This window comes from Anarrhichthys ocellatus, unplaced genomic scaffold (genome assembly GCF_004355925.1).
Source record: "Anarrhichthys ocellatus isolate YVR2014 unplaced genomic scaffold, GSC_Weel_1.0 scaffold52, whole genome shotgun sequence".
Taxonomy (NCBI): domain Eukaryota; kingdom Metazoa; phylum Chordata; class Actinopteri; order Perciformes; family Anarhichadidae; genus Anarrhichthys; species Anarrhichthys ocellatus.
Genome location: NW_022280082.1, coordinates 897,410 through 920,157, shown reverse-complemented (window position 1 = coordinate 920,157; position 22,748 = coordinate 897,410). Strand labels below are relative to the sequence as shown.

The following is a 22,748-nucleotide window of genomic DNA, read 5'->3' as shown; positions in this document are numbered from 1 at the left end:
TGAGTAAAAAAAATTTAAGTGTCTCATTACCAAATATAAACATCTTCAAAAGCGGCGTCTCCTAATTTAATAGAGCGGTATCTTCACAAGAGTCCAGGTTCCCATAATGCGCCTTCAGGAGACGTTACACTGTGGTGACATCTGCGGTCCATCAGCTATGAGGAAACGCGTTTGTAGAATGTAGGAAAACTGGCTTAACGCTGGCTGCTTCACATTACACACACACACACACACACACACACACACACACACGCTCACAAACACAAAGTAGAAGAGCGGTTGTAATTCTTACCGTACATCGATCGTGATGTTGAGAGTCCCTCACTACAGACGCTTGTGTTTTCTCAATGCAGCTCCAGTCATACAGAGACACTACTGTGCCAAGAGGCACTGAAAACACACACACACACACACACCGACCGCTCACTCTGGTATAAACGCCTGCACGTGTGCGCTTGGAGCTAAAATGCGCACCGTGATTGGTGCAGAGCCTGGCTCGATGCACTGAATTACACACACTCTCCCCGCCGTGCGTGCAGGCAGGCAGGCAGGCAGGGGGCTGAAAGGCAACGTCAGAGAGAAGCGTGCCGTGATGACCTTGGATTTTCCCGTTTGTCTTCTGCAACAGCGCTCCTTCTGAAGGGGGGGGGCAGATTTCACATGCTGGCGCACACGCACGCACACAAACCCACCTCGCTTCTAACCATTTTCTCAGTCGCAGCGAAAGAAACGGGAGAAATGGGGGCGGGTGGGGTGAGAATATGACAGAAATATGCACTACAGGGATCGACAGGGAGAAGACCTGCCACCCACGCAGTCTCCTTCTCCTCCTCTATCCACGCTGTGGCAGCGTCACTCTTTTCCCTCCTCATCATCATGCCTCCTGCTTTATTTACTTTCAGTTTTTCCTTCTCTGCTGATGCAACTTTCTGTCACGTTTCCTTCCATTGTCTAGCCGAATACCAAAATGTCTGAGTGATTATATAACCGCGTTTACTGCTTATTTTTCATGTAAAACTGTTAAATATCATCCACTACTACTAACACAAACCCGATGATACTGCAGCGTCATTGTAATTGCATGGATGAGAGCTTGAAATAAAATCTATGCCGACTTAGCTTTTTTTCATTCACCTTTTTTCCATTATTCCAGACATCAGTTTATAGAAAACATTGCATGAATTTTTTTTAAGACTCGTCATTTAAAAAGATGATTTGGAAACAATCTAAGATAGAACTGGCTCGTATGGTGTGAGAAAGTGAAGTTCCCTCATAAAGCTGGGTTTTTGCAATCACCAAAAGTTCTCCGCTGTCACAGGACCCGGACAGAGGACCACATCAGGATTGCTTAATTGAATTAAAGATGGTGGCGAATTGCTCTCAGTTGAGCGGTTCGTCATTAGTCTGCATCCTCTTACTGTATGATACCATCATCCGCTGCTTAGAGCAGGTTTATTCATCTCTACACTGTATGTGAATTTCCTGTTTTTACAAGGATCTTGTAAGATATTGCATTGCTTGAATATTAATCCTAATCCTTTTCAATCAAGCTTTGTGTTGCTTCGTTCTCGCATGCCAGATATTCCGGTTGCTGATCAGCAATATTCCCAGTGGATCACTAAGCATCTCTTACCCAACGGAGAGCATTTAAGATTTTATCAATCAGTAAACATTAAGACCCAGACTGAAAATTTCCTTAAAAATCACTCTTTTACAGCAACCTGTGCCAAGTATCAATCACAGCCAGTGTTTCTTCTGTTGGCCTATTCAAGTACCCTCTACAAACTATGAAATATGCGAAATCAATTTTTACAAGACAGCAAGTCAAACCCAATCGCTACTTTCCTTTTTGCGGCTCGACATATTTTTGCATAACATCATGGAACCATGAGGAAGAAAGCAACTTTTCTGTGAAATAATGATCCGTTCAGAAATAGAGAAGGAGCCAGAGGGAGAACAGAGGAGGTGTTGTTGTGTCACTTACCCTTGCCAACGCGATGGTCCAGTAGGGTACGACAATCCAGTGCCAGCCTCTGAGAGGCCGGGACATCGGGCGCAGGCAAGGGCATGGCAGGCAAACAGACACGCAACAGCCCACCAACACACACAGACACTACTCCTTTTACAGGATCAGAAAAACTCCTAACCAAAGCCAAAAACAAACATGCAAAACTATAAGCAACACGCTGAAAATCCTTAATTCTACGGCTATAATTTAACAAAAAAAAGTTTGAAAAGTAAGCCAACCAATACTCCAAAAAACTCACCGCCGTCAAATTCGCAATTCCTTGATAGATAAGCTAAATGCAAAGTTGACCAACTCACATGCATCCACAACTCTTTGGCTGCAATAAACATTGAGACACATGCACACGCAAAACATACACTCCCTTAGTCAAGCCTAAACAGAAAAGTCATCTCCAAATTCTTTTTAAAGTTTCACACTGGAACAAACTCCCAAATCCCTTTGAGTCCTTTCTGAACACCAACTTGCATGTCCCTGTCTCGAGGCTTCTTAGTAATTGATGTCAGTACATAGGCAGATTGACCGTATTAACAAAGAGATTAGCGATTAGTCCTTCAACAGCAGCTCTGCTCTCTGTGTGCACCTCTCTCATTAATAAACATCTCACTAACACAATGGACCTCACTATCCACCCAAAGAGAGGCAGGGAGACACAGGGAGAGGAGGGTGGAGAGAGGCTGGGAGAGAGAGGGGCACTGTGGAACAGCCATTCAGTCAGTGGGCTTGAGGTTCAAGGAATGTAGCCATCAGCAGAGATACCAACAAAGGCAAAATGTCTGGTGAGAGATTTCTGTGCAAATTCACACGCATCACACACACACACACACACACACCACACACCACACACCTGGGACACTGATACAAAGCTTCCACGATCAGTACATTATCTATTGTGGATTTGGTGAAGCAGCTCAAACTAGCTGTAATGTCCTCAGCAGCCCACTTCTTCTGCACTGTCCATATTAAAGTTTTGGAGGGCCGTACATGATGCCTTCAGACAGAGTACAGGGGTTTTAATAGTTCGGGGTTGCCCACCTGTCATGCTGGATGCTTGTCACAAGGCGGCGATGTTCTTCCAGAATCACAGAGGCAGAAGATGGGTGGCACTTCAGCCCCGAATAAGAGTCTCCAGCGGCGGTCCAAAAATCAGGAAAACGGCTGGATTGTCTTTGGCCTGTGCAAGTTTGTATTCCAAAAATTAGCCGATGCACTCATGCATGTTGTTGTCATCAAAACACGGGAAGTACCGGTCGTTAACGTTTAACCTGACCCGTGCCAAGTAAGTAATTTAATGCACGATAGTTAACATCTTATAATACACCGGGACAGACATCCCAAATCATGACAGTTGCATGTAAATAAAATGAACGCTAACGTTAGCAATGCTAGCTTTTAAAGGTTTTCATCCCACGTTAATTTGTGCTCCCGTGATAGCTTAGGTTACTCTTTACTTTCCCTTGATTCCGAGTAGGTTTAGACATACATTCACGCCTATCAATATACAAGAACATTAACTCATTATTCAGAGCCATAGCTATTCCGCTATGCTAGTAGCAAAGTATGCTAACGTTAGCTAGCTGACTGACTTGCTCAACGAGAATCCCCCTGGCTGCCAACGTTGATTGGTGTCAGCACTGATTACTTACCATGAAGTGAACAGAATTAAAATCCTTAACATGTGTGGCATGCAGACAGTTAACATCAGCCACCTTGACTAAAGTTCAGCCCAGGACAGCATAGATTTAGTCACAGCGTTACTGTTCCTCCAGCTGACAGATGTGACTGGCTAACGTTAGCTCTAAATAGGTAACATCCCACCACCAGTCACTAGTGTCATGTTTGAATACGTGCAGTCTAGGCGCCCACTACCGTATCTTTATTTATAACCCTTTGGTTTTTTTTTTACTGGATACATATTGAACAGCATATCACACAAATACTCTATCAGATGTCTGGTCAAATAAATGCTATAACATTCCAGAATAATGAGTGTATTGTGATTTAAAAAAAAATATGATAGCCTAATGTTGCTCTCTAATGTTGCTCTCCTCATTATAGCTGACATACATTGCTTTCAGAGGAATCAAATCACCACATGGTTAGACATTGTCATTTCAGAGTAAAGCTTCCCTTTATTTTGTGTACAAGGACAACATGCTTTTGTATTGTTCAGTGAATGATTATTCTGACCTATTTAGAGTGTGCAATTCCCTTTTATGTGTGCACTCCCACATCATATATCCTAATTTATGCAGACCTGTTGCAGAGTTAAGCCATCCAGACATGTTAAGTGATGGAAGAATGAAGGAAAATAAATGATTACTAATTCAAAAAAGCAATTCATTCTGACTATCAGGCTGTAATAGATTTATTGAAAAATATAGCCTGGAGCCTCTATCTGTGAATGGGACATCCTGCTTTTGAAAGTATTTTTTTCTACCAGTTGGTGACAGTAGTGAGTCAGGAGAATCTAATAAGAGATTGTTATGAGCAAAATAGTTGGCAGTTTCCTGAAGTTATTAATGTGCATAAACCAGTTTCATTGCAAATGACATGACCTAAGACCGAAGTATTTTTACTTGTTGAGCTAATGATGGCTAAGCTACAGCTCAAAACTAAGGGTTTGGTGTCATTATAGGATATGCTTTTTGTATTTTAGTGCAAGAGTAGAAAATAATTTGCAGAACTGTGTAGAAAATGTGAACCTCATAAAAGCTTGCAGCCAAGGTCTCTGACAAAACATTGAAGCAAGCTTTACACGTTGAAAAGAATCCTTTATTCCCGCTAGTGCTCCTTACTATCACCATACCACCACTTTAGTGCGGGAGGCTGCTTGTAGCCATCGTCTCATATCATTCATGTTTATTTGTTGATTTGCAAATCCTTTTGACACAACACATTGAAGGTTTTGTGAGGTGGGAAATGCCAAATCAATTGTTAATATGAAAGTGTTTTGGATCAATCCCTGCTCTGGTCAGCATTGTTGTTTCACTTTGACCCTACTGACCTGTACATGTCTTCACTTTCAAGAGCTTAGGGAAACTGCCAACAAAAGCTGGCATGCATTCACTGTCCAACTGTAGTCCAACGGCACACATACAAGTTCGTGATACAACAACATCAACACTGTGTTGGCAAGCACGTATAGACTAAAGAGTCAGTTCTGTTGCTGGTCTCACTTGAACGCATGTGAGAATCAGCTGATTAGTGGACAGCCAAAGCAGTTAGGCCTTAATACTAACTAGCTTCTGGGGTTTTGCCCTGAGTGGATTAATTCATCCTAACTCCTCCCTCGGGTGGACACAAGTTCACAGGCACTCCAAATAGAGTCACTAAATGAAACGACAGATTTGTGCAGTTAACAGACACTCGTGAGCATTAACTTAAATGTCTCATCATTACCACAAAGGCTATGCTATGTCAGAATGAGCTCATTGTTTCTAGTAACAGTGGCATCTTATTAAACATATTCAAAGGTGCTTTCTTTACTTCATGCTTGCCAAAGTTAAGAGAGATTATGCTGATGTGTTAGCAGCCATAGCACCGTAGAACTAATTGCCTTAGACCTGGTGGCTATTTTTAGATCGACAGTAATCAGCAAGAAAGGTCTGAGCTACACAATCACGTTTTGACAGATGGCAACTCATTAGATCAGCCTTAGGGGCCTGGCCAAAATTAGCAAAGCCAGTCTGAAAAACTTTAACCAGCTTACAACCACAGGGAGCACAGACCTGCTGATGATCAGCCAATGCTCCTCTTCATCAATGGTGTCATGTTCAAACAGCAAACAAGAGAATACGATTAGCAGGTAAATACTTAACTGTAACAGGTGAATCTGAATAGAATAATCCTTCTAACTTGTGAAAAACAACCTCAGGATGCTCTAACGACTCAGGGAATCAACCACAAAATGCTAATACCATACAATACTGCAAATATCTAACAATGCCACGAAAATGATCGGAACATTTGTGCATTGGTTACAGATTAGTCCTTGCTGTGCATTAACATTAACCAGCCTGGTATAAAAAGGACAAACGTAAAACAGAAGATACTGAGCAGCAGAGTATATTAATGTTTTTCAGAATTACTCAATATATTTACTCAAAATATTCAATCAACCATCTATAGTGTTTTTATAAATAACATATTTCAGAGAATATTTGGAGAGTGTTACAGTGACACTTGTGTTTTTTTAATAATATCCTGAACAATATAGCTCACAATTGAATGAAACACAATAAAACATACACAAAATTTATTTTCTTCTGCAAGGAATCAAAATATTTTCTCCTTTTAAAATGTTGGTCACAACGAGGCACCTGAAACTAGTTTAGTAAAGGCCGTTTCATTAGCGTCCATTTGCTGTTGAATCACCTCAGGGTGCTGTTACCAGGTGGGAGGTGATTCAGCGAAGTCTGCCTGGGTTTATAAGCCTTTAGGTAATGTTTTTAGCTGCTCACCTTATGGCTCTAATTGCACTTTAGCATACTGACATAACCAAGTGCACGAAGGCAATCAGGAGACAATTTCAATGATGACATCAGAATGAGAGTAGAGTCCATGAAAAAGAAAAATGCAAAGTGAAAGAGAGAGCATATTAAGAAGCACTGATCGTAATGCTGTTTCATTTAAATGTCAACTCTGCTCTTAAAAGAAACGGTTGAGTTAGCCAAATTGCATTTTTCATGCCGTTGTCTAGGTGCCAATGATCTCAGCTTTGCAGTCCAGTAAGAGTGGCTGCTGACTTACTAATCCTCTTTGCACTCCTCACTCCTGCAGCTCTGCTTCGTGGCCGTTTCAAAACAGTCCTGGTGGTGACCAGCAATCCGGCCAGAAGGTCTCCACACATCTTGGCTGGATATTTGCCCCACCCCCCACCCCCACCCTTCTCTGCATCCGTTTTGGACACTTCATCACAGTGGGAACTGTCTCAAGTTTCATTTTCACTTTCATGGATTATGCCTTAATATTCAGATCTGCATACAATTCCTCTGCAATGGATCCAGCACAAGTGGATTATGACGGGATGGACGAATATATCCTATGGCAAATGCTAGACATGAGGAGTGGATACACAATATGTAAAACAATACAGGTCAGTTGTGGCCACAAGCCTGACAGTGAAATTCTTCTTTATACTACAAGTGTTACTGGAGTTTTGTCCTCTTCAGACTCTTCCCCTTGTTCATGCACCAGGGAAGTAGGTGAAATAGTGCAAGAAATCCTGCTTCTACACAACAGGTGTATACTTTATCAAACAGGGGGCCTAAACACGTGTTAAAATGTAATAACTAAGTCAGTAAGTCTGTATATTAATATTAGAGTAACACATGATCCTTTCACAGCAGAGAAACTCGTCCATAAATGCTGCCATATTACAGCAGTCACTCACAAGGTGAATACTTTTAGCTGCCGTAGTGACAGCCTTGATTTAAACGCAGCTCTTCTAATATGAAGTGTTTTATTATATCCCGTCTTTGACGGTCAGACTGCTGACAGTGGACTGTGAGTGGGTGGGACAGCGGAGAAGTTAAACTCTGTGCATTAACCAGCTCAGTTCTAAATCTAATCTAAAGCCACCAGGTAATTTGTTGGGAAGCTGCCTTTCTTCTGGCACACACTGTGCCAGCACGTGGAGCTCCAACATGCTGAATGTGTGCAGCATAACCAGTTCTGTCCACATCATCATCATCATTTTAAGAAGGGTTGAAACACTAATGAAGATTTGATATGGTTCTTTTTAGAAGCTGTTGGCACATTCATTGGACACACGTCCTGTGTAACCCAAGTGGTAGATCATATCAGGAGCCGCAAAGGCTGTAAAATCAATTGCTTTATTTATGACAAAATAGTAAAGATTTTCATGGTTCAAATTATGATTTTTTTTTTTTGCTCAATTTAGCATATGTTGATGGGTTTTTTTTGTCGAAAATCTGTTTCAAAAATCGTAAAAATTTATAAAATGATCAAAATCAGCTGAGGTCAAGATATCCTCACTTCGAGTCAAGCTCCAAAAACCCTGGATCCCACATTTCCCATAATGCAACTCGAAAGCATCATTCATTAGAAACCTCAACTCCATCCGCTCGGTAAACACCCACATCCTTCAACCTTCACACCTCCAGTTTGTAAAGCTTCCTGTTACAAATGTGTGGTCTCCAAGCCCAAGCTTAGACAACCCTGATGACATTGTTGTGACATCATCAAGGTTATCTTCTTGACAAAGCTTCTCCAGAGCCACGGAAGACGTTACGCCGATGTTTTCACATGCTGAGTAGAACTAAACATTACTAGTTTACTGAACTTAATGTAAAACATTTGTGGAGTGTCCCTTTTAAGAATGAGTACGTCGATAGTGTGAGAAAAAGTTTGACATCTCGTCACCATCTTTTCCTTGTTCCCCCCCAACGATGACACTGTTCCTGCTCCAGGCTGCGGTCTCCTTCTGATCTGAGACCAGCAGATGAGGTCAGCTAAGCTCATCACAATGGTGACCTTCTCTGAGACGACACAGGTCTCCCCCATGGAGCTGCGTGAGCCGTCCTGCCTGACCCCGACCCTGTCCCCTGGGCTGCGGCGGAAAAAGAGGCTCTGGCAGAACGCTGTCAAACACATCATTATCCAGCAGGAGCTCAGTGTTAAGGTGATTTTCTGTCCCACAGTCATCAGTAGAATTGTTGCATCCAGTTGGAACTGGAATTATCGTCGCCAGGTGTAAGCCTGGGGAGAGGTTATGTAATTGATTGTGTGTGTGACTGTGTGAGTCTGTGCATCCGTGAATGATCTCGCATTCTGCTGCAGCACATTTCGAGTGCCCAGTTATGACCGCACGATAGGACCTCTTGTTGTTGTATGACCTCTTGACTCCCGCATTCTCTGAACGCCTTTTTCACCTCACTCACCACTCTCAACCCGTTATTGTTCTGCAAGGTGAGTTCGGCTAACAGCTAATGGAACTACTGGTGCACACACTGCTGTACCTTTGTGTTTCACATGAAAGAATGAAGTGTGTTATAAGATGAGTTCAAACCCGTTGCTTGTATATTGCTGCTTGTTTTTGAGTTTGCCTGAAATCTGTTTGACGCCGCTTTACAGCACTGGTTGTGTTAATTCAATCACACAATACATCAGCGGTCATTGCAGACACATCTGGCGGATAACTGCACTCTAGTGCACTTTTCTAGTTTGTACTGTTTTATTTTCTATTGTTTTGTACATATTCCCTATGAGATTAAGAGTAATGTGTGACCAGATGTGGTATCCTCTGAACCACTGCCTCATTTTACACAAACCAAAGAAAATTTAACTAATCTAAAACTCATGTTTGACGTCTGTGTCTGACAATGTCTCGACTCCAGAATGAGTCCAGACCATCCACGCTGTAATGAAATGTTAAATTCAAATAATCAACCTGAACAAATACTTTAAAGGGCCAGTTCCCCCAAATAAAACTACTTTCTCAGTTGGTTTTTAAGGTATCTTTCCAGTGTTTTGAGATGTCTGCCATCACTCTAATACAACGGAGGTGAATGGAATTACATCTGTAGCGGTTTTCAAAAATTTCAAATATAATTTTGATACAATTTAAATATGTAATATAGGGTTGGGAACTACAAATTTAATTCAGTTCCTTCAGGTGTGTTGACATCGGGGCCGAAATCAGGCAGATAGATGAATATGTCACAAGATCTAAACAAATAAACTAATTTATCTACATGGGTACCACTAAGTGAAATAATGAATGTTCCAAAAACACAGTCCAGTGATGATTATTAAGAACTGTAAACAACATGGATACAAAAAGACTCCTACTTTCTAAATGACCGTAGTTTGTTTGCTTTCCACCATAAAGCTATTTCTGGACCTACCTCAATATCACTAAGGAATGGTTTGAGGTTTGGGAAAAAGATTGGTAATGGTAAAAGTGGCAGATGTTAAAGCCAACACACCTGATTTTCTGTGGTGTTTGACAGGTGGGTTTGGAGCCAGCAAGTAAAATCTTTGTGACGGATACCTACATGGAGGAGATCAACAGACAAATCCGCAACAAGGCCTCCCGAGGGGTCACAAAGCGCCGCTCCTCCTCATTGAAAGTGGACCCTTCCCAGCCCCGAGGCTCCACCAGCACATGCAACAGTGTCAGGGCTTATTTTAATGAATACAGCAGCGATGCCGACTTCTTCGTGCACTGGGGCCACACTATTCGTGGAGTCTACATACCCAGCCTGAGGCACACCTTTAAGTCTCGCGAATTGGAGAAACTCTACCAGCAACACTACTCCTGCCAAAGACGCAACTCTCTAGCCATTACTAATGTAATCGATGCCATGGCCAAGTTACACATATTGATTATGTACCTTGCAATGGTCCCTGAGGCGGTCACAGACACTCTGCGAGGCTGCCTGACGGGCGTTTTCATGGTGCTAGCTGTAGCGCTGAGCATCGTGGTGTTAACCTGCAAAGACTCCATGTCCCCGCGTTGGCTTCACTACGCCGGCCTCACTTGCTGGTTGTCGCAGACCACGCAGGTGCTGGGAGGACTGGTGTATGGACTGGAGAAGGACCCAACGTGGTATGTCTTGTTCACATTGTTCGCGACATACACACTGCTGCCATTACCTCTGCTGTGGGCCATGTGCGCCGGCTCCCTCACCTCAGTACTGCACCTGCTGGTGGAGATACTGCGCTACTACAATGATACCGCGCTTTTGAGAAAGGTGAGAAAGTCAACTGAACTTAACAAGTCTCAAATATCCCCAGGAAAATATTACAAAGTGTAATGTCTGAAATTGTCATTGATTTATCATTATCAAACCAATAATTATTATTATTTATTATTTATTTATTAATGGCATTCGTTTATTGATAACTTTACTGTTTAAGCATACTATACTTTAACGTCTGAGCTAAGTCATATTTATTTACTGTATACCCTGCCCAGTTTTATGTTCCAGACCCTAATAAACTAGAAGTACCTGCACCGTATAAAGCTGATAATGTAATGTCTGTCTATGCACCCAATTCTCAAACATTTCCATATTTCAAAGTGGAAAACTCTTGAGTGCACCAGCATACAAGCTTTATCCATGTAATGAACTTACTGAAGTTAATTAAAAGAAGAAGACCCAATTTATTAGTTATTATCCTCTTCTCAGCCCACATGCATTGGGTTAAAATTAATTCCATGAATGCAAAATCTCTCTCGGATGCAGGTGTTTGCCAAAGGCCTGCTGTACCTAGGAATGAACACAGCCGGCTTGTTCATCCACTACCTGACAGACCACGCCCAGAGACAAGTGTTCCTGGAGACGCGGCGGTGCATTGAGGGTCACCTCAAACTCGAGCAAGAAAACCAGAGACAGGTACACTGACTGTTACCGTCGTGCTATGGGTTGGACTTCGAGGAATATGAAGACAGGGACATGCTCAATATGTTAAACCACACACCGTCAAATAGAGTATTTTACACACAGGAGCGCCTGGTGCTGTCGATCCTGCCTCGTTTTGTTGCGTTGGAGATGATCGGTGACATGAGCTCTTTGGAAGATGAAGTCAACCCTCAGGAGTTTCACAAGATCTACATCCACCAGTACAAAGACGTGAGGTACACACACACATATGTTTCTCATGGATGGCACCAAACACTTCAACAGGCTCCTCTATTTCAATTTAAATGTGTATGTTGTTAGCGTTCCACTTCTTTTCTGTTTCTCTCGTCTTTGCAGCATTCTTTTTGCAGATATCAAAGGCTTCACCTTGTTGTCCATGAACCTGTCGGCCCAGGATCTGGTCCGGACCCTCAACGAGCTCTTTGGACGCTTTGACCGACTGGCAGATGTGAGAATTCGAGCTCTTCTTTTTTGATATAACATCTATTTTTTATTCTATCGATACCGTATTATCTCTTTTCCCGGGTGTTTTGACTCTTTATCATCACAGGAGCACCACTGCCTGCGGATAAAGATACTGGGAGACTGTTACTACTGTGTGTCAGGGGTCCCTGAGCCACAGCGGGCCCATGCCCGTCATTGTGTTGAGTTGGGCCTGGACATGATCAGCACCATACGGTCAGTCTTAACTCGCTGGAGTTCTTGAGGGGTTGATTTTATTTCACTATACATGACTACTCTATGTTTATGTGCAGAAAGAAAAATAGCAATAATAATAATAATAAGGTGTCGCTTTACTCCCCACCAACAAAAGGTACGTGCGGAAGCAGCTGAACTTTGACATGGACATGAGGATTGGGATCCACTCGGGTTCTGTCCTGTGTGGGGTGCTGGGCCTGCAGAAATGGCAGTTTGACGTCTGGTCCTGGGACGTGGGCATTGCCAACATGCTGGAAGCCGGAGGCATACCAGGGTGAGTGGTCTCTGCTAGTGCCCGAGTTCAGCCAAAGTACACATTTGATCTCTTCCTGGATTACCACATGTTTATCTCTGTAAAAGTTAATGTGAGGAACTTTAAAGTGGTCATAAAACTATTTAATACAGATGCCTCTAAATGACCTACATAACCAAACGAGACCATCAGCGAGACGATTTCTATATAGTTATTCTTAATGCTTGTCATTAATGCCACCGGGTCAGATTCAGCAACTAACTAACCCACCGTGGACAGACCCAGATCCAGCTTTATGCTGCTTTCAACCTGCAGTCGGCGCTCCGGCGGGAAGGGGAGAGCAGAGCTTCGCTTCATTGCTTTGCCTCACTGCTCCGCCAGTCCCCGCTAAAAGCCAACACCAGCAGAACCAGTACTGCGCGGAATAGACTTTCAGACCCTGCTTCAGTAAAATTTGAGGTTTTCTAAAGGGACTCTGGCTCTCAGAAACACTTTTGTCCACTGGGACCAATAAAATCAACACAACATTAAAGTTCCTTAGTAGTAGCTTTAAGCCACTTAGATCCCGCTGTTCATCTATCTCCGAGTTTTTTGCCATGTCAATGGCGTGGTGTTGTGAAAAACTATAACTTTATAAAATTACCTAGAATTAAATTAAAGTTTCAGAACTTCTATTAATAAAAAACATATGGTAAGTGTGTGCATTTAGCCTCTTGTCCCAGTTTTCAACAGGGATCCAAATCACTTTTTCTTTTCAAGAAACATTGTAAACACAGCAAAGTGTATAAAACTTGATACTAGACAGACTGCAGGCTTATCAAGTCTATGGCTTCCTCGTGTAAAAAGCATATTTATTCTGAATGAAACTATTCAAAGTCAAATATCTTTTTATTACTATGATTGGCAAGCAATTGTTTATACATTACCGATACTTTTCTCTGCTACTACCTTCTCTCATCCAGACGCATCCACATCTCAAGGGCCACTCTGGACAGTCTAGAAGGCACCTACAAGACAGAAGCTGGTCATGGCCGTGACAGGAACGAGTTCCTGCTCAAACACAACATCGACACTTTCCTCATCGTCCCTCAGAAGGAAAAGAAAGATGTTGGTCGTGCTGAGCCCCCCAAAGTCCAGAAAACCAATCGAACCTGGAACCCGCAGCTGCACTTTGAAAAAAACGCCATTGACATGAACAGTGTAGGTGTTTGTAAACAGCTTTTTATCGTTGGCACTACGTACCTGATTAATCTCACACCACCGTATTCTTTTCCTGCAGATCCTGGCCGCCTTTACCAACGGCTCACTGCCCAACATATGCCAGTCCACCTCCAAGGAGATCAACAAACGCATCAAACACGCTATCGAGGTTCAAAGCAGTGAGCGCATGCACAGAGAGCACATCACTCCTCTGACCCTGGTGTTCAAAGACCCGCACATCGAGGAAAAGGTAGGAAAAGGCGCTGGTTCAGGCGATGTTTGGTCGGAGGAAATAAATGAATGCTGGAATGTAAATGATGCTTTTGGTTTTACCAGTTCTCCCAGATGAGGGATGAAATGTTCAACTCCAACCTGGTCTGCTCCTTCATCATGCTCCTCTTTCTCATGGCCGTCCAGGCCCTCATTCCTGCGCCCAGGTGGGGAGACACCAACGTTGTCCAGTAGAAGCTCACATTGTTAGCACTTTGTTTGTTTTTTCAGATTTGAATGCCCTTTTATTAAACGCTAACCTCTGTAAAGTTTTTATAAAAGTAATATGGTCAACTATATTTTCACATTGCCGAAAGTTAGAAGAATCCTAAAGAATCTGTATATGTGGACAATGAGCAATATCAACTTGTAACTTTTTTTGACTGAATATTTCAGCTTTCATGAAAGTTTGTTTGATTTCAAAGCCTTTATTTGCAGGATTTAAAAATGTTTACTTTTGTGTTATCTGGAGGTAGTATCGAAAATGAAATTCACATTTTTCTGGTATATATGTCACACGCTTCCTCTTGTTTCTTAATTCTACAGTGGATTGACTTTTTCTCTACTTTACACACTTCCTTCCTCTTCCCCTTACATTCCTCTCTTCCTCTCCCTCTGCAGGCTGTTCCCGGCCGTCCTCCAGTTTTCAGTCTTCCTGCTCATCTACATGCTGCTGCTGTTGTTGGCCCTGGCGGAAGAGTTCAGGTGCACTCCTTCACCTCTGCAGCAGTTATGCTGCTGGATCCATGAAAACAACAGTGCCCGCAACATCCTCACCCTTACTGCCATCGTCATCAACTTTGGCTTGGTCTCTACTGACATGGTGAGAGTCTCAACAACACAGGGCCAGACTTACAAACATTTCCCCTGCTACAACTTTCCTTTTGATACGTCTGTACGGTTTTGGGCCTGCTCTTTAGAGGAGGTGGAGAGATTTCCACATAAAGCTGAACCTTGCAAGTGAACCTTAGGGAAAGTCTCCTGCTGTTTGCATGATCCCCATCTTAGATGTATATTCATAAAGGAGAAAGATTCGCCTCCCTGCTGACATGTGAAATGTGCCCAAGATGACAAGCAAACGATGCTTCCAGGCACTTATTGGCATTGAAATCCAAGTATAAAATACAAAAAAACCTCCTCAAATCTTTAATATGTCAGAATGATCAATATGTTTCCGTTGCGTTATAGGACTCCTTCTTTCAGTCTTTTGTTTTATGTGACTATTTTGTGCTGTGTGCCCGTGTCCAGATATGGTGCATTCTCGCAGACACAGGGGAGGCTGATGTAATGGACAGAACCAACACAGCCTCACGTCCACTCACCATCTGCACTTACCCCGAGGTAAAGACAGCAGCAGTTCAAATGTCTTCCTTTAGAAAATAATTACAACAATATCTGTCAACACAAACATTTGGTCTCGTATTAAATAAAACATTATTATCACATTTTCTACTTGAGGTTTCTCACCCAATGCCCTTTTTTTTTTTACTTCAAGAAGGTGAAGTCATCCAAATACTTTCTTCTTCTGTGTCTTTAACCACTTCTTCACCGCCTCTGTCTCCGCAGGTCTTTATATTGAGCGGCGTAATTGCCATGGTGACTTGTGCCGTGTTCCTGCGTCTGAACTCTCTGCTGAAGCTGGCGGTGTTGCTGCTGGCGATGGCCGTCTACTCCTACCTCATCCACCTGGCCTTCCTCACACTCACACGCCATGATACACCGCACAGGTTGGTGTGAAATACACACCGGCCGGCTCAAACTGGGCTTTTTTTTCTACATTGAGTTTGATGTTTATAATTATTTTTGCCTCTTTACAAAAAGTTTCAGTATTTCATTGGGCTGTTGCTATTTGGAGTGTGTTGGTAGTTGACTTTATATATTCTATATATACACTTGTACACAGCGGTGGAGAAGTACTTAGACAGTAAAAAAACAGTAAAGTGGAAATATAATGGTCTCAAAATATTCCATAGAGGTCCTGAATTCAAAATGTTACTTAAATAACATTTATGTTATTATATAATATAATATTATTCTTTTTATGTTGTAGTTCATCAATGTGGTGCAAATTTACATACTTTGTATATTACTGGGTAGATTAGTAGTATAGTACTCCATCATATAAGTGTCAAATAAATGTAGTGAAGTAACAAGCATAATATTTCCCTCTATGGAGTAGAAGTATTAAGTAGCATACTCAAGTATGTACAGTAAGTACTGTACTTGAGTAAATGTAGTTATATTACATGTACATATACATATACTCTTATTTACTTCTACTGTACTATTCGAACATATCTTTAGTCATGTTTGTTTAACATAATTTAAATCTTTATATTCCACCTCTCTTCATTCATTTCTGCTCAGATCTCACTATGTCAGGATCAAAGGAATCTCCATCCTTCTCATGGCCATGTTTATTGTTGCCGTCTTCTACAATGGGCGGCAGGTACCGTTGAAGTTTCACTGTGTTGAGCATATTGCTGTTCAGTTTAGTTTGCTCCTCTTATTTTTCGTTTACTTGAACTGATAGATAAAGGAGTATGTAGGAAACAGGCAGGTGACCTCTGATAGTTTTATCCATCTTTTACTTCCCAGTGGGAGGCCACTGCCAGACTGGACTTCCTGTGGCGTCTACAGGCCCAACAGGAAGTGGAGGACATGAGGGAATTGCGGGAACACAACGAGTGTCTATTACACAACATCCTGCCGGTGCATGTGGCGCGTCATTTTCTGGACCGCAGCAAGAATGATGAGGTGCAGAAAACATGACCTCACCTCTGACTGTGTCAGCCTCTTCCTTTACGTGTTTTTTTTCTCAAATGATTCTTGCCTTTATCAGACGAGGACATTTTATGTTGTGTGGTTTTAACATTGTTTAAAGCAGAGCTAGCATCATGAGGAAGAAGGTGTAGGTGAAATATTTTAGTTTTTATATAAACATATTATATCGAAGGGGAGTTGTTTTAATGGACTTTTTAAGTGTTATTTCCCAAATGTCAAGGATGAAATGTTTAAAAGGCAAGTGCATGACACCATTTTCTTTTCAGGAGCTTTACGCCCAGTCGTACAATGAAGTTGGTGTGATGTTTGCCTCCGTCGCTGGATTCAACGAGTACTTTGAGCAGAAAGAGATCAAACATGAAGGAGTGGACTGCCTCCGACTTCTGAATGAGATCATTGCTTGCTTTGATGAGGTGAAAATGGGACTTAAAATGAAAGTACAGTGGATTCAGAATATGTTTTTGACTCCATACATTATATAAGAATTTGAAAAGTGAAATACTCAAAGTATAATATTGCTTTTGAAGGGTAAAGGCTAATTTTAGCATAAACAATTTATATCCAGGCATTGAAAACAAGAGCAATAAAAACCTCCATTATAAATCATCTTTCATATATGTTTATATATTTGTATATGAATGCACCATTGCATAACTCTACTGTATATATGAGATTGATGTGTGATTTGATGTCTTTATCTCTACATATTCCACAAGTTGTTGGAGGAGTCGTACTTCGACTATGTGGAGAAGATCAAGACCATTGGGAGCTGCTACATGGCAGCCTCGGGCTTAGCTCCCGAGAGACAGGTGGGACGTCTTCTCGCACACATTCTGCTATTTACTTCCATCCTCTGCACATGCTTTTGATATCTTCAATATCCCACCTCTTTCTCTCTCTCTCTCTCTCATGTCTAACTACCCATCTGTCTCTCTCTCAGGCATCCATGCATGAATGGAATCACCTGAGCGAGCTGGTTTTGTTTGCACTGGCAATGCAAGAGACCTTGAAAGAGATTAACAGCCTATCTGCCAACAACTTCCTGTTGCGTGTTGGTAAGTGGCTTACCTCCTTCACACATAAACAATGAAAGGTCGATTTAAACAGCTCTCCGCGACAGTTTCTGATGTCATAGGTTTAATACGTATTCATTATTGTTGCACTGAAAACAGGCATTGCCCACGGGCCGGTGGTCGCAGGGGTGATCGGTGCCACCAAGCCGCAGTATGACATCTGGGGGTCGACGGTGAACCTGGCCAGCCGCATGGACAGCACAGGTGTGAGCGGACGTATCCAGGTACCTGAGGCCACGCGCAGGATCCTGGCACAATGGGGTTTTGTCCTGGAGCTGCGTGGAGAAATCTTTGTCAAGGGGGTGAGTGGCTAGTGGCCATTTATTTGGGTGGCAACAGCACCGTTCAAAATACAGTGGAACTGATTTTACTGGATAGCCACAAAGTTTAGTTCAGGCTCGATCATTTTTAGTGAGGGGTCAAAAGAAACAGGGTTTTCACCCAGGAGACTGCTGTTTATGTCCCATGTGAACCAAGTACTTTAGTTGCGTTTTTGTTTTGTTTTGTTTCGATTGAGTAATCATTTGAAGCCAAACCATGATACTTCTTACTAAAACTAACCAAGTAGTTGAGTTGCCTTTTGTCTTTTGATTTGTTTCAATTTGCAATGTTAACCACGTGTTTAAAACTGTTTAAAACTGTTTAAAACTGCGACCGTGATTCAGGAGGAAAAGCATTTTCCTTGAAACGTGCAGTTTAGTTGTGTGGGAATGCCATTTTGTACTAGACCAGGGTTGCATTGAGGCGTCAGTGAAACAGTTAATAGTGCAGCTAATGGTCAGACTCTCAGGCTTGGACAAAGGGGACATCTACTGGTGAAAAGAAACAACAGAGATAAATGAGTTGCATCACTGATCAGGAAGGAAGTGCATGAAATGTGTAGATATTAATGCATCTTAACCATATTTGTGAACAAGCATTGATAGTAAGAAACCTTAAGGCTCATTGAGAAAAGGCTTACCACACTTAGTGACCGCTGCTGTCGTTGCAGGTCAGCGAGTGTCAGGGGAAAGTCCGCACCTACTTCATCGGCACCACGCGCAGCAAGAGGGCCAATTTTGGGACGGATGGTCGCCTGGGGGTGCGGACGGGAGGACGCATGACGCTTGCAGAGGTGGTGTTTGGTCTCGTCCAGGCCAGACACAAGGAAAAGATTAGAGAGACCAATGGGGCGTTTGGTCTGTCTCCCTCTAGACTTAAATGCTGAGGGGACTTTTAAGGTCAGATGGCTGCAGGTGAAGGAGGACACGGCCCAGCCATATTGCTTCTACTGGTTTACAGTTTTTGTTGCGTGTGTTTCTTACTTTGCCTTGCCATAACTAAATTAGCTGCACAAACTGGAGAAAAGGGTGCGACTGCTAGGATCCAAATCCTACCAGAGCCTTTGTTCCTGTTTACTCGATGACTGTGTCCTCCTCTGCTTTCCTGTCATCTATAAAATAAATGTTTTGGGGAACACTACCTAAATTTAGAATTCCAATATGTTATTTCCATGGCCTATAAGTTAAATCAGTATTTGTGAACATGAGCTACTCTCTCTCTCTCTCTCATAGCTAAAAACCAGAGAAGTCTCGAACTTACAGCTCCAGACTTTGTACTTGAAGACATCACACATTGGAGTTTTAGCACTTGATTTGGGAGAGTTTTTCATATTTACTCATATTTCTTTGACCAAAGGAACAACATGTATGAATTTTGAGAATGGCTGTAGATCCCCTTTAAGGGACGAATAGGGGAACTAATAAATGGACAAATTTCTCTTGCTTAGAAGGGACCTAACTGTCCCACTGGCTTCGAATAAGCATCTTAAGGGCACTGCTTTCTGTTTTTTATTGCCATATCTTCACCTTATAAACGGTGTAAAGCATGTTAGGTTCATTTTGTACAAAACTAAAGACGGCCAACGTGTCTATATTTTTTTGCTGGAATCACACTTCAGACCTCTAAGCCAAAATACCTCAAAACAGCCAGCTCAACCTCTCATAGACTTTCTACTGGCCTATAGTGCTGACTAGTGTTTTTTTTTTTACTGTATCATCATGCACCATTCTCACAATGTTCACTATGTTTTGTATTGTGAGTTGACACATTTATTAAGATAATGTTAGCCAAGATTTTCAAAGATATGTTTTATGGATCGATTGCTGTTTGCTTTCATATCGTGCTGTAAATATGTTTGATCCGTGTGCACCTCACTGTAGAGGTATTTCTTGTCAGCTTGCATGTCAATGTCAGTGTCGCTCTGGATTTCTGAGACTTTAGTTAATGACATAGGACAAGGGGATTCAGTTTTGCCTCAGTACACTATTACTCTCACTTCCGTTACTTGACTCGAGATGTATTTCTAACGTGAAGTTTCACTGCCACGTTTCTGTAACGTGCCAGTGAAACTCCACAAAGAGGTCAGTGTTGAACCAACTTTAATGCCAAAACCACCTCCCATGTCACTCCTCTTCACTTATCTGCTTATCCACTGCAAATTATCATGTATATTTAATGTCGTAAGTGATGGATGACAAGCTCATCCGTGGGACTTCCTGGGGAATTCTTCAAGTAAGTTGGTATATGAACACCTTTTTAAAAAACAGAGAAACTCAGGAAGTATTCATTAATATTTAGATTTATCCATGATCAAAATGTTTACCCAAAAACAGACTTGGCTGGGAATTTAAAATAAAGCTGTGGTTTCTAAAAGTTTGGCATTCTGGGAATGTAATGTGCAGCACCAAAATGGTGACATTGTGAGATTAATAAGATATAATACGTTTTTTAAGATAAGAACAGATACTCCACTTGATCTTAGCCAAAAGGCCGTGAAGTGAGGTGTTTAGACTGACAGTTTTGAAAACCTGCTTCTTTGCACAGCTCCTCTATGTGAGCGGTCTGAAAGTTGAAGAAACAGTTTTCGGGACAGTCGGAGAAATGAGAGTTAAACACGACAGTTGAGGAAAATATCACAGAAGTACTACAAAGAATTTTTATTTAAAGAAGCAAATGGAACAAATGTGGTTAGTCGACGCTTCCTGCATCGTGCCTTAAAAGCCAATAAGAATTAAAATAATGAGAAACCCAGTTATAACAATAATTACAATGCATACAACTGATTTATTTGTATTTAATATTGAAATATAAAAGACTGATCATGACAGGGTTCTCTGGTTCGGATAATATATTATATAATATATATATATATAATATAACGAATGAAGCTCCAACAGTGTCTGGACATAAAACTGCAGTTGACATTTATTTAAATACAAAAAACACAAGTAATGCACGTGGCAGTTGCAAAGATTAAAACATATATGTTGTAATTTGCTTATATTAAAGTATATGTGATGCTTAGGAAGAAGTAATAAACCCTGTGTCCAATTTCCATGTTTCCATTTTATACTGCTTTGTACTTCTACTTAACTACATTAATCTGACGTCTACAAGAAGTTAGTTACCTTGCAGGTTAAGATTTTAAATGTGACAGTCTGATATGATCTACATTAAACTATTAGTTTATCGGTCAAACTGCTCAAGTGAATCACAACACGTGATGCAGCTCAGCCAATCAAATATGGGCATTCTGACTGAGTGAGATGCACCATGACACAGGGGGCTGAGACGAGGAAAGAAACTGCAGAGCAGTACGTACAATGCTCAAGTTGTGAAAGTAAAATCATAAGACAATCTCTTTGGGCCATGACTTGTCATTAAGGAGTGATGGTGGGTCCTACAGCCAGACCAGCTGAGAACCATTGTCCTCCATGAGGGCAGAAAACATAATCTCCTGAATTTAAGCTTCTGCATTTTCCAGATGCTCTAGTACTATTCAAACGTATTGCAAGTCTCGTAACTTTCAGTACGTACATTTAATACGTACATAGTTACAGCCTTAGAAACTGATATCTGTGGCGCCATCATGTGGTTATAAGGTGGTATTTCAGCTGCAGGACGACAGTGAAGGCCTTGGTATAAAATGCACAGCCCGCCACTGGATCAATAATCATCCCAGAAGTTTGCATGAGCTGCACATCAGGCATCGACTGACAGAGAGGATCAGAGAAGAGACGAGGATGGACAAACTTCTTCTGAGCATCATCGTCGTGTCAGGCAAGACTTTCATATGTTTTTATTATTTTCCCATCTTTAATATTATAATATTGTTTAATAATTTCTCCCTGTGACATTCTTCTTCCCATTCTTTCTTCATCTGTTTTTACTTTAATGTAAAATGATCATTTGCATTAGTGAGTAAAGTTATTAAGTTTGAGTTGTTTATTTATTAGTGTGTAATATAAGTTGTTTACTGTCATTAGGGATGGACCGAATGTTGTTGTTGTTTACATTTGAAGCTTCTATTGAGGTTTTCGATTGAAGCGTTGAATGTCTGTTGACATATTTTTTGTGATGTAATAAACCCTAAAAGAAGAAATCCTCATAATCCACCAGAATAAAGTGATTCATCGGATTGAATGAGTTCATTTAAATCAACTTTCTTTAAATCAGTGGTTCTCAACTGGTCTGGCTGCAGGACCCACCATCACCTGTTAATGACAAGCCGCGACCCAAATCGAGGAAGATCTTCAACTTCTCAAATCTATTTAATGAAAAGAGCAGTTTGAACCTGATCTGAAAAAGTCCTTTGCAGTCGTAGTGTAGGGAGCTCTCTTGTGCAGAGAAATTGTTTTAATTGTTCCCCTTCAAAATAAAAGCACAGCATTTTTATTTTTTTTTTCTTCAGGCAAAGGCCCGCGACCCACTGAAAACAGGTCCGTGACCTACATTTGGGTCGTGACCCACCAGTTGAGAATCACTGCTTTAATGAATATAACTCATTAGTGCTGCTTCTCTTTTGTGAGCAACAAACTGGAGAGATAACAAATGTTCTGCTTCTCAACTGTGAGGGACAGAAGTATAACAAGTATAATAAATATTAATAAGTAACGTTTGTGTGACTTGTGAGTTCACTTATGAGGCTGAATCTGTGTCATGGGAAGATGAGCCTGATGCTCCAACAGGACATCTGACAGAGAGAGAGACAGACAGACAAACAGGGAGAG

At 41.6% G+C, this 22,748-nt stretch overlaps 2 protein-coding genes and 1 non-coding gene across 8 annotated transcripts in view; 1 reads left to right on the top strand and 2 right to left on the bottom strand.

Annotated features, from left to right (window-relative positions):
* Positions 1-3,856, bottom strand: part of efr3bb (EFR3 homolog Bb (S. cerevisiae)) — a 33,930-nt gene extending 30,074 nt beyond the window's left edge. The window contains exons 1-2 of one of the 6 annotated variants that reach the window (XM_031870290.1): positions 3,673-3,856; positions 3,062-3,200 (exon numbers count right to left, since the gene is read on the bottom strand). In XM_031870290.1, coding sequence (XP_031726150.1) covers positions 3,062-3,068 — 7 coding nt within the window. In that variant the 5' untranslated portion in view covers positions 3,069-3,200; positions 3,673-3,856. The other 5 variants (XM_031870287.1, XM_031870291.1, XM_031870288.1 and 2 more) reach the window with 5 other exon arrangements.
* LOC116395990 (adenylate cyclase type 8) lies at positions 3,043-20,780 on the top strand. The gene is made up of 22 exons (XM_031870285.1): positions 3,043-3,305; positions 6,809-7,124; positions 8,461-8,672; positions 10,003-10,746; positions 11,242-11,391; positions 11,503-11,633; positions 11,755-11,866; positions 11,969-12,096; positions 12,233-12,391; positions 13,333-13,570; positions 13,650-13,820; positions 13,907-14,007; positions 14,462-14,663; positions 15,089-15,181; positions 15,407-15,567; positions 16,208-16,289; positions 16,439-16,597; positions 16,891-17,037; positions 17,341-17,433; positions 17,565-17,679; positions 17,797-17,999; positions 18,689-20,780. Exons 3-22 carry the CDS (start codon positions 8,493-8,495, stop codon positions 18,902-18,904), a joined length of 3,585 nt encoding a protein of 1,194 aa, XP_031726145.1. The 5' UTR covers positions 3,043-3,305; positions 6,809-7,124; positions 8,461-8,492; the 3' UTR covers positions 18,905-20,780.
* Positions 20,426-20,520, bottom strand: LOC116396087 (U2 spliceosomal RNA). The gene has a single exon (XR_004213574.1). It is a non-coding gene; the product is annotated as a U2 spliceosomal RNA (small nuclear RNA).
* Positions 20,781-22,748: the final 1,968 nt, after the last annotated feature.

Excerpts from the sequence above, each read along its gene's own strand:
- LOC116395990 (XM_031870285.1), top strand. The coding sequence starts at position 8,493 with ATGAGGTCAGCTAAGCTCATCACAATGGTGACCTTCTCTGAGACGACA. Across the intron at positions 14,008-14,461 it reads GCCCTCATTCCTGCGCCCAG|GCTGTTCCCGGCCGTCCTCC; the intron begins GTGGGGAGACAC and ends CTCCCTCTGCAG. Across the intron at positions 17,434-17,564 it reads GCTTAGCTCCCGAGAGACAG|GCATCCATGCATGAATGGAA; the intron begins GTGGGACGTCTT and ends TCTCTCTCTCAG.